The 12,417-nt window shown below is 40.0% G+C and overlaps 1 protein-coding gene across 1 annotated transcript in view; it reads left to right on the top strand.

Moving 5' to 3' along the window:
• The window catches only part of LOC138740058 (teneurin-4-like), a 393,122-nt gene that overhangs the window by 319,429 nt on the left and 61,276 nt on the right, over nucleotides 1–12,417 (top strand). The window contains exons 24-25 of the mRNA XM_069892490.1: nucleotides 577–749; nucleotides 1,418–1,653. Of these exons, the coding sequence (XP_069748591.1) occupies nucleotides 577–749; nucleotides 1,418–1,653 (409 nt within the window). The remainder of the gene's footprint in view (nucleotides 1–576; nucleotides 750–1,417; nucleotides 1,654–12,417) is intronic.

Consider the following 12,417-nt stretch of genomic DNA (forward strand, 5'->3'; position numbering starts at 1 on the left):
CTGTTTCTCTGAACTCAGGAATGTAACCTTGCATCACCTAACTCTACTGGAGGTCTCACAGATCCAGCCTAGTCTGAACATCACTCAAGAGATATCAGAACTGAAAAATTCTGACCCAGCTCACTGTATTATAACATTAATCTGGCGCTAACAAGTCTGGACATTATCTGGCTGGCATCTGAGGTTGACTTGATGCCCAAATGCAGGTCATTTTACCAGTGTCCATGTCCACCATCACTGAAGACTTGAACAATGTTTACACAGCCTGATGTAGTTAGATTTTAACTTTAGCCAGACTTTATTGTCGCTCTTCCTAAACTGCAAAAGTGCAGGAGAAATTTTAGTTTCTAATGTAAAAATTTCATCCTCTCTCAAGGAATCTAATCATTGATGATAACTGTAAAGTAAATGAGATCCATTTCCACTGTTCTTATGATGCTGGGTAGATAATATCCAAATGAACTGTCCCGTAAAAACTGTAAAGAGCATAAAATTGTTAGTTAGAATATAATCGTTGAGTCATTTCAATCAAACAAAATATACAAGCTATAAACACTAATATTTTTCCCCACCTAGGTATAATAGTTATGGGCGTCTCGTCAATGCAACGTTTCCCACTGGGCACATTGACAGTTTCCATGGCGATATCAATAGTGCAGTTCGCGTACACGTTGAGACTTCTAATAAGGATGATGTTACCATAACAACCAATCTGTCAACTGCAGGTGCATTCTACACTCTAGTCCAAGGTAAACTTCATTCACTTGTATCTCCTCTTAACTATTTAATCCTATTTATTCTCACCAATTACACAAAAGATTTCAGGAAATTGTCAACAACAAAACAAATTACAGACATTGGAAATCTGGTGAAAGATGATTGACTTGAAACAGGAATATTTTCTCTCTGTACAGATGCTGCCTGTTTTGCGAGGTATTCATAGGATTTTCTATTTAACGTTATCATGTTATATTCATCCTGTTGCATGCTTTTTTGCCTATTAACAAGTCACTCATTTACTCAAGGGAAATTTCACCAAAGATATGAAATGAAAGAATATCAGCTTAGTTAGAGTTGACTAAAGTCACAAAAGTCAATGAATAACCAACCAAGCAGAAGTCAATCCAAGCTGTTAATCCGTTATGCACTTCACAGACTTGTCTTGAATTGGCAGACCACCTTTATTTTGTTTGAATCAAATTACCAGGTGCTTGTTTTTATTGGTTGCACTTCACATATATTTTCCTCTCTGCTCTGAGACTGATGACGTGAGAATTGGAAAAAATTGCTGAAGTAAGCATACACATCGAAAGGGCACTATCTGAGGCCTGATCTGAGACCTAAATGTGCAAGTTTCTCAACAATATTTGAAAAAATAGAGATATCAAATCATTTTCATACTCTTTTGTATTCTAAGATCAAGTTCGAAATGCATACCATGTCGGTGCAGATGGTTCACTGAGGCTTATGCTAGCTAATGGAATGGAAGTTTCTCTACAAACTGAGCCACATCTCTTGGGAGGAACTGTGAATCCCACAGTTGGAAAGCGTAATGTTACGTTGCCCATAGAAAATGGCTTAAACTTAGTGGAATGGAGGCAACGAAAAGAGCAAGCCAGGGGACAAGTCACTGTATTTGGAAGAAGGCTCAGGGTGAGTAAGATCTGACAAAATGAAATACACTGAATATAAAACTAAATTCCCCCCAAAATGCATCTTTTTAACCCACGAATTAACTTTGATGGATGTTGAAATAATGCAGTAATCAACTTTTACAAGCACATCAAGTTGGGGAGAGCTATTTCAACAATTTTATTCATATCTTCACAAAGATCGTCCCATAATTCAATGCAGCACTTAATTACCTCTGAAGTAACTTTCCTCTCAACTGCTCCATCTGGATGCCAGAGCAGTGCATGTTAATCCCATATTATTTTGTGATTCCAAGTTAAAGTAGTATTCTTTACCTTATGTTCTCATTCAAAGGCCATATTTTTGTTTATTGTTCAGCAGTTGACTCGTGATCTCAATACAAAACCAAGCCAAAACTGGAGCACTTGGTTACTTATTTCATACCATTCATTTCTGTAACCTTGTTGCTGATAGAGTCTTAATTAAAGAGGGAATGCTCATCATTCAGCCTGTAGCAGAGTGGTAGGGCAATGCTCTTACAGTGTCAGTGACCCAGGTTTGAATCAGGTGCTATCTGTAAGGAGTTTGTACATTCTTTCCCTAACTGCATGGGTTTACTCTGGGTGATCCAATTTATTCCCACCCAGGGGTTTGTAGGTTAATTGGTGTATTTGGCCAGCACCAGCTCATAGGCCAGAATAACCGGTTACTGTGCTGCATCTAAATAAAATTAAAATTATAAAAAAGTTGGATGGCATTTTCTTTTGCAAGGTATCATTGTTTGAGTGCTGCAGGGAGAATTTAAGGCAGCGTAAATTGCAGACAAGGTCCTGATTCACAGAGGATTCAGGTTGAGGTCTTGTTGGAAGAGGTAAGAATGAGAGATATTGTATTCATAATCCTTCAACACTTGAAATTATGCATTGAAGCAATTCCATATAGAGGGCTGGAGTGAGTTTTGAGGGCATCTCTAAAGGATCAATATTTGAATGCGCATAATGTCCAAAGTGAGTTGTGCATGAGAAGTGGCAGTCCCATACCTTTCATTCTTGCACATGTACACACTATACACTGGTTTTCATCCTTCTATCTCCCACAGTGGTGGAGTTAGGAAAGGATCAGGGTAAGACTGGGGTGATAGCCAAAAGATCACGGAGGGTCAAAGGAAAGATAAACCGAATGGGGAGAAGGACAATAAATCATTGGAAAGAGGAATAACTACTCAGAGGGGTATATCATGGGGAGATCATGCGGCTAAAATGGTGAGGCCTGGGGGAGATCTGAGGGAAGTGTCAAAAATTATGGGGTGCAAATGGAGGGTAGATGAATGGGAGAAGATTACAGAGATAGAGAAAATTACCATTGGAATAGTTGGATTGGGAATGAAAGTGGAGTGTTGGATAATGGGAACAAGATCACATAGATGGTGAACAAATATGTCAGTGGAGCCTGGACAGTGGCTGGTGGGGGCTGTGCCTTTTTCTTAGGATGTTAACAACATAACTTGGAAAACTAGAATTTGCCTTAAGGAAGAATGACTTATCCTGGTTGTTATCCTTGTCCTTTCAAGAAGAACAACTTTTGTGGCTTTCACACTCAGCCAACTTTATTTTCCTTGAGCTGTTTTAAGGCACTATTGACCATAACCCTTCATATGTCACTTCCTGTTTCTGCCTAACACCATTGCATGCTGGGAAATACAGTTCTACTCAGAACACGCATAACAACACATCTTTCACCTTACATTAAAGAAAAGTACTACTAACTCTACATAACAATCGTATTAACAGAGTATGTACTAGAAACAGTCGACTGGACAGCTATTGTCCATCTGCATTGGTTTTGCAATAGTCATATAATATATCTTCATTCAGCGGGCAAAACCATTCTTAAAGTGCTACTGCTTTTCTTTTTGAGGTTTGATCAGGTCGAATTTCACACCTGAAAAATGTCAGCCAGTCACACAAACACTGAACCATATAATTGTTGCAGCAGAACTTGTCCTTTTATCTGGGTTACAGATTTCTTGGCAGGACTGATGAAACAATGTCCTCATGGCAGGGTAGGTGGACTGACAGACCCAGCTCTCTACCCACTCTTTGGATATTTTCACCTGCTCCAGCATTCGCTGCTTCAAACCCTTCAGTTACAATTCTGGGACACACATCCTCAGAACTGTAGAGATCAGCTTGTTTCAGCAACTCACCAATAATAAGCGCATTGGATGTGGTGCCGTCACCAGTCATATCATCCTGAGCTGCAGCCACTTGAGCTATGAAAGAGGCAGTTGGATGCTGTGTTTGCATTTCTTGTAACAGCATGTTACCATCTTTGGTAAGCTTTTTTAAATTTTATTTTGTAAATTTAAAACCACAAAAAAAATCACTTATTTTACAATAATACAAATCCATTTCAAATACATGTGGCATATATAAGAAAAAAGAAAAGACACCCCCCCCCCCAACCTATAAACCTCCCACTCTCCCCCTTCTAACCCTCCACAAAGCAAAAAAGAGTGGGACAAGAGATCCTCAACAGGAGCACTCCTGACTATAAGGCTTCTAATATGCAGAGACCTTTAGGAGAAAGGGAATGTCTGAGATTCATTCAAATATTCATATCCAGAGATTGTAAATATGGGCAACCATATTTTCCAAAATATATGATATTTGTCTCTTAAATTATAGGTAAGTTTCTCAAGTGGTATACAACCCCAACCTTCCACATGCCATCTCCCCATTCCCAAGTCTGTATCAGACTTCCAAATTATAGCAATACATCTTCTAGCAATTGCTAAAGCAATTTGAACAAACTTCTTTTGATAGATATTCAATTTTAAATTGGGTTTCACCCCTCCTAATATCACCCAACAAAAATAACATTGGATCCTGTTGGAATTTAACCCCCATTATTCGTTCTAATGAACTACCTATTTCCAACCAAAAAGGTTCAACTGAAGGAAGCTGCCAAGTGCAAAAATATACCAACTTCCTGTCCACATCTAAAGCATTTTCATGTTACCTTTATAAAGCGGTACCTCTTGAATACTGTGCTGTGCTTCCGTGATAATCAGTTTACCCTGTAGATCTTCCAGCTCATGGTGGAGTTTCTGTAGAATTATTTGGGCATGTGACTTGTCTTGTTCCAAGCTGTGGATTCTGCATGATTCTTTGTCCAAGTTCTATTTGTAGTTTGTACCATAAATCAATTCAGCACTTAATTACCTCTGAAATAGCTTTCCCCTCAACTGCTCCATACTCTAGATTTGCTGCCATTTGACTGTTACTTTGTTTAGTGTCTATTAAATATTGTTGAAAATTTGCAATCTTCTGGTTTACTTTTTCTGCCATCATTTCTATATATTCTTTCAACATTTGTTTTTCATGAAGTGCTTCATTACATGATATTATGGTCAAGGCAAAGCCTTTCTCCTTTTGTTCCAATACCAACTGTACCTGAGAATATTTAGTCTCCATCAGTGTGATAGCCTTCCGTAATTGAACATTTTCAGAGCTGGCATCATACCTATGCTGTAGTTCATTCTTGTCCTGGGTAAACTTGTACCTCTCATTTTGTTCGTTTTAGATTGGTCACAGTGTTCGAGCTACCGAAAGAAAATAGACACCCACACCGAGAGCAGTTCAGTTTATACAAATCTTTATTACAAATTCAAAAGCTGATTTCAAACTACAATATGCAAGCCCTTCCCAATTATACTTATCAATGCCTGGACTGGTCCCAACTGCCGAAACGAGGCAATGACCGCACACTTGTAGTAGGTTGTCGGGGCGCTGGTAGCAGCTTCTCCACCTCCCCCGACCGGGACATTAGCTGGACTCTAGAAGTTCTTCTTCTTGCTGAGAGACGTTTCCACCCCTCAGAGAGTCTCCACTTCAGCAGTGGGACCATTGCTTATATTACCCAAAAAATTGTTTACTCATAGCTTATCTCTTTGAATAAATGATTTAATTATCTTCAAGGTCTCCTGATAGTCTGCGACCAACAAAAGGCAACTGCATCTCTGGGCCTCATGGTGTAAATTAGATTATGGCTACTGATTCATATGCATCCCTGGGCCCCATGGTGGAACTTAGATGTGTCTACTAATTCATATGCATCCTGGGCCTCATGGTGGAATTTAGATTATGTCTTCTGATGCAACTGCATCCCTTCTTGCATAAGCTGGTCTAAATCCTTCATTACAATTCTGTAATTGCTCCATCCTGGACTGTTGATGTTCCAGGGTTGCTAGACGCTCAGTGAGATGCCCATTTTCTTTCTCTTGTTTCTTCAACGTAGCAATCAATGCATCCACTTCAAACTGATTCTCAGTCACTTGTATCTCAAATCTGTTATTCTCCTTTGTTAAATTATCAATTTTGATATTTGCCTGGTCCACTTGGGTTTCCATTTCTTGTTTAATGTGTTCATATTCATTAACAGAAGATTTTAATTTCTCTTTCTGGTGGGCAGTTTCAGACTCAAGCATGCAGAAACAGGAAGTGACATATGAAAGGTTGTTGGTGTCATTGTCTTTTTTTCCATTGTATAAAATTTCTACTGGATCTCCACAAACTCCATTCCTGGAGCTTCAAATTATTTTTTAAATTGTTGCTTTTCATCCACAGTCACTGGAACAATTCATCTGTTTCACTAGCAGTAGTCTGCAGTGAATCCACAAAGAATTCCTCCATTTTTTCGTCCACTATGTGCACTTTTCCCTTAGTATCCCCTGCTTTGTAGCATTTTTCAAAAATGATTCTTCTTCCCACATTTATAGCAGGTCTTCCCACAGACAGGACACATCTTTGGAATATGTCTACCTCCACACCTGCTGCATTTGCTGTTTGAGCCTACTTCTTTGCTTTGATGGTGCTCTGCTTCTCTGTTTTCACCGCATGCACTATTGTATCTATTCTGTGCAGCTCCTTAACTGTTGGGTCTATCTTGTGCAGCTCCTTAGCTTGTGCTCATGTGGTCACTGCCACCCTACCCAAATTCACAAGCTTTTCCAGAGTCAAATATTTTTTCATGCAACACTCTTTCCCTAAGTCCATTAGCTGAGATTCCACAAACTATGCTATCTCTAATGAGTGAATTTTTCAAATCTCCAAATTCACAGGACTTAGTGTGTGAAGCTCAGCTAACTACTGGTCAAAGCTCATACCTTGTTTCTGGTCACAGAAGAAAAACCTGAATCTCTCAAACATGACATTTTTACTTGGAACAAAATACTCCTCAAATCTTGTCATCAGTGTCCAACATGAAAGCCATTCCATCAATTTGAAAACTGTTATAGCTGTGCAAGGCATCTTCACCTATCATGCAGAAATCTAGACACTTGCTGTTTTTCATTGGTCTCTCTCATTCCACCAGCCTCTAAATCAATGTTGAATCATTGTTTGAGGCGTTTTCAATTATCAGCGAGATTGCCAGTGTGGAATGACTTATCAATGTTTACAAACTGTTGTCTTCTCTTACTCCCTCAGGCATTTCTGATACCATGTTATGCTTGTCCTTTCAAGAAGAACAACTTTCATGGACTTTACACTCAGCAGAGTCGGCGTCAAAAGAGATCTAATCAGGGGGCATTAGGGTAATTGTGGGGAGGGGGGCATTCAAAATCTCACTCAGCAGGTGAGGGGGGTACCGGGTGCCATAACTGCTATGGACCTCTTTCATCCACCGCTCTGTCACACTTCCCCCTCCCTCTGGCGTTTCAGACAAATGAACGTTCTTATAGCGTAGAAATGAAACCATGAGATTCATTTTGGTGACATCTCCTCTGATGGTGTCACCCAGTGCTGCCGCAACCCCCTAGTGACACTAGTGCTGCGGGTGGGTGAGGGCCACAATAATTCAATTGAGGGGTAAGGCCCATGAATGCCCCCACATGACGCTGAGCCAGCCGACTTTATTTTCCTTGAGCTGCTTTAACACACTACCCCCAGGTCCCTTTGCTCCTCTGCATGCCTCAATGCCCTCCCCTTAATTGTATATGTCCTATTCTGGTTATTTTTACCGAAATGCAACACCTCACACTTGTCTACATTGAATTCCATCTGCCATCTTTCAGCCCACTCTTCCAAACAAACCAAATCCTTCTGTAATCCAAGAAAATCCACCACTCCCCCTATTTTCGTATCATCTGCATATTTGCTTACCCAGTTAACCACACCCTCCTCTAAATAATTAATATAAATGATAAACAACAAGGGGCCCAACACCGATCCCTGAGGCAACCCCGCTTGTCATAGGCTTCCAGCCTGACAGACAGTTGTCCACCATGACTCTCTGCTGTCTTTCTCCCAGCCACCTCTGAACCCATGTCACAAGCTCTCTACTAATTCCTATTACACCCTTAACATATTCCAACAGATTTGTTAAACACAATTCTCCTTTCTTAAATTCCATTTCATCCTTCTTCATCATTTTTTAATTTTCTCAGTGCCTTCGTACCTGATCTGTACCCTGTCAACAGCATCAGGCTAACTCTTTCTTCCTTTTCCTTTTCTCTGTCATTCCTTGATCATTCAAACTATGGGGACCATTCTATCATCTAATGAAGGTTAAATGGAGCCATTGCCTCTATGGAGATCTCTGAATGTTCAGCAGATGCGACCCTTTCATTATTGGCTTAATACTTTACAAAACTGATTTTATTAAATATAATCATTCTGAATAGATTATTGTTTCCCATTCTTTCCAAAATATTTTGTATCTTCTATCATGAAAGAAAATGCCTTTAATTTTTCAACCATTTTCATCTTCCCCTTATAATTTCATGACCTTTGCCCTTAAAGATTTCACAAATACTGTGATTAACAGTTAAATTTATTATCTGATTTTATCTCTGGATGATTCACTCTCTTATTTTAATTATGCTTTCCATCAATTCTCTAATCACGTTTCACTCATTTCCAAAATCCACCTAATTCTCAAGAATATTGCAATTTTTGTGAACATTACGAGTCTCCCTTGAGTCAACTTATGATTTTTGTTACTCATGCCAGTGGAATTTCACTACAAACATATGTTCGTTCATTATGAACTGTGTGTCTAAATGTTTGCCACCTGCTTATCCAAGTGATCAGATTCCAAAATGCAAAGAGAGAGAGAGAGAAAGCCAGAGTTGGGGGGATGGGAGAAATGAAGTAGATGAACGAATAAGACATGGAAGGAGAGAGTGGTAAAGTTCTGGTAGTGAGGAAATATGCAGAAAATGGAGATGGAGCAAGTGGGAGTGGTAAGAGAAATAGTTAGAGAGGCAAAGAAGGATGGTCAATGAAAGTGGGGCAATGATTCGTGATTTTAATTTTATAGTGACTATGAAAGGTTTTTTTGGCCCCCACTTGAAAATCGTGAAACTCATTGCTTTAAGGTGTCCTTCTAAACTGGTCAAATCTAAGCTCTTGCACAGACCACTTCAAATACTCCTTTCCAACCAGTCAAATCAAATTGCATTGTCTCAACAACAAAAACTCTACTCCCTGATCTGGGAGTGAGATGTATTTATTTATACCTCTGCCTTTGCAGATCATATGAGATGAAGAGAAAGAAGAATTAAAGGAATGCATATCATTCCCCATCTCCCACTATCATTCCCCAGTGCCAATAGACTCTGCATTAGCTGATAATGAAAACATCGATGACATTAACAGTTGCTGAGCAATCAATGAACTGGCCATTCATAATACTGTGTCTGTGCCACTGAAAGGTTTGCCAAGGAAGAAATAATTGTGAAGGTAGAGGAATTAGAATGAAAAAAGAAAAGGCGCAATGTGAAATACTGTACGTGTGATATAAGTCTCAAGTGTTGGAGGAAGATCAATGAGTATTTGTTCATTATGCACAAATTACACAAAAAAATCTTCTCAACTTTTTCTCATGACAGAGAACCTTTACATTATTCCCTTACATTTGTTGTCATGGGTGACTTCAACTTCCTAAATGTTGATTAGCACCTCCTCAATGCAAAAGTTTTAGATGGGCAGGATTTGTTTGATGTGTCCAAGAAGGTTTCCAGCCACAATATGTGGACTGTCTGAAAAAGGAGAGGCCATACTGGAGGAACTTGATCAGGTGATAGTATTAGGCAGGAACATGGGAATGTTAATTGCAAACAAATGTTCTCATGGAAATGCAGTGACAATGTTGTGATTGTCCAGGAACCACTTGCTTGAAGTTCTGGAGAGGCTTGTCCCTGTAAAGGATGGTTGGGTAAAGTAACTATGCATACAAGAAACATGGAATATTTAGTCAAGATGAAGAAGAAATCAAATTTAAGGTTTAGGAAGAAAAATTCAGGTAGGGCTTTTGAGAAATATGTGAAGGAACTTAAGAAGAGACTGAGAGAGCAAGAAGAAAACATGAGGCCTTGACAAGTTATAAAACTCCAAGGCATTCGACAGATACATGACTGCAGAATAGGACATATACAGTTAAGGGGAGTATGACTAAAGTGAAGATCGCTCACTGATAAAGGAGGAAATGCGTTCCTGAAGGCAGAGGGGGTAGGGATGGTCCTAATGAGTATTTTGCTTCAGTGTTCACTGGATGAAGAAGTGGACAGATGGATACGATGGGTGGCTGGAGGTATTATGGATAGTGTAGAAGGTTGTTGTAGGTTACAACAGGATATGGAGAGGTTGCAGAGTTGGGTAGAGAAGTGGATGATGGAGTTCAATCTGGAAAAGTGATATACTTGGAAAGATCATATATGATTAATACACAGTCAAATACATGATTAATGGCACAATTCTTAGCAGAGTGGAGGAAGAGGGATCTTGGGGCCCAAGTCTATTGATTATGCAAGGCTGCTACACAAGTTGCTAGGGTGGTTAAGAAGATGTATGGTGCTCTGGCCTTCATTAGTCAGAGGATTGAATCCAAGAGCTGCAAGGTCATGTAAACCTGGTTAGAATATTCTGGTTGCTTCATTATTGGAAGGATATGTAAACTTTAGAAAGGGTGGAGAGCAGACTTACCAGGATGCTTCCTGGATTCAAAAACATGACTTATGAAAAGAGCTTGAGTATGCTAGGGGTTTTCTATTTTGAGTGACAAAAGATTAAAATGAACCTAACTGAGGTGTTTCCGATTATGAGGGGCATCGATAGACTTGACAGCTAGCATCTTTTTCCCAAGGCAGCATTGGCCAGTACTAGAGGACATCCATTTAAGGGAGATGCCAATGGTATGTTTTAACACAGGAGGTACTGAGTTCGTGGAATGCACTGCTGAAGGTTGAGGTCAGGGGCATATCTATGGAAAATAGTGCCTATGGCAGGGGTGGCCAACCTTTTACATTCTAAGCTTCAAAATAAATGGCAACAAGGAGGTCTCGCGAGAGCTGGTCTTAGTGGCCGCCATGTTGTATTTGGTTTCAGCCTTTTAATAAGTTGAGAGTGAATGGGAGGTTGAGGAAGGGTGTACAGAGTGGAGAAGAAAGAGGTGTGTGTTCTTTGTATGTCAGGTGGGTGGACATACTGGCGGGTGGAAAATCGCACTCCATCTAGGGCAGGAGAATTGGGCCTCTGTCTACGCTAATCGTGCCTCCTTCCATGCATCATTTCTAGTCTTCAGGGGAGGTGCAGGGACCACCAGAGACCCAGGGTGGTGAAAAAGACAACCAGTGGCCTGTGGCAATGAAGGAAACCACCAAGGGCCCAACTGAAGAAAATTCTTTTTTCACAGAGGATGACTTGTCTGACTAACAAAAACTGCTAGTGGTGCCCCTTTCAAGTGGTGCCCTGGGCATGTGCCATACATGCCAGACCTTAGATATGCCTCTGGTTGACGTAGATCTTATAAAGGTAGAGTCCAATAGGGATGTTTAAAAGACTCGTAGACAGGTACATAGATGTTGTGAGGGAGGGAGGGTTATATTGATCATAGAGTAGATTTACATTGGTCGGCATAACATCACAGGCCAAAAGGTCCTGTACTGTGCTATACTCTTCTATCTTCTACTTACCATGGACCACCTGTAACAAATCCACAGACCACCAGTCGGGTGGGTGGGGGACTGATGAACTCAAGTCTCTTCCAAAACTACCAAGCAGTTTTTTTGTTTTGCATTAATAGGAATTTTTCTTGAGTATTTTTGCATTTAGGTATCAAATTTATCATTGTATTTTACATATTACTGTTAAGTATCTCAGTAATATTTGACTTTGCCAACCCATGGCTCACCAGTGGTCTGTGGAACACAGATTAATGTGGGCCAATCTCGTCCATGTGCCCATTTCTGGTGGATGGCTTGGCTGTCAGTCAATTGAACTGAAAACTTCCAAGTACAATTCATCCAAACTGATATTTTCCAAGAATTATTTGCAAACTCAAACATATGATCACCTTCCATAATTCTCATCTCTCCCTGTCCAACAAAAAAAGGAAGCAAGAGCATGCAATTTATTACATTGGTTTTAAACTCAGAGTAAAATAATAAATAAATTCCTCATCACTCAAATTTAAATGTCACTGTTGGAATATTAGTGCCTTGCCCCACCTCCCCTGGTTTCCCCTCACCCGTTGGCAGCCTTTGCACTACTGTACTGTGGCTGCCCCAGAGAGGTGATTTTTTTTGGAGTAAGAAAACTGCTGTAAGCTCTGTCGGCAGCCACTGTTAAGAAATGCACAGGCAGAATTCTACCGAAGAAAAGACTCTGTAAAATGAACTGTTTGCTATTGCGTGCTGAATAACAAGACAACTACTGAGAGTAATGTTAAGCAACCTGTTTACTTTGTACATGCAGGGGAGGGAGCTTCTTACATGGCGTACAC

This window comes from Narcine bancroftii, chromosome 7 (assembly GCF_036971445.1).
Source record: "Narcine bancroftii isolate sNarBan1 chromosome 7, sNarBan1.hap1, whole genome shotgun sequence".
NCBI lineage: Eukaryota > Metazoa > Chordata > Chondrichthyes > Torpediniformes > Narcinidae > Narcine > Narcine bancroftii.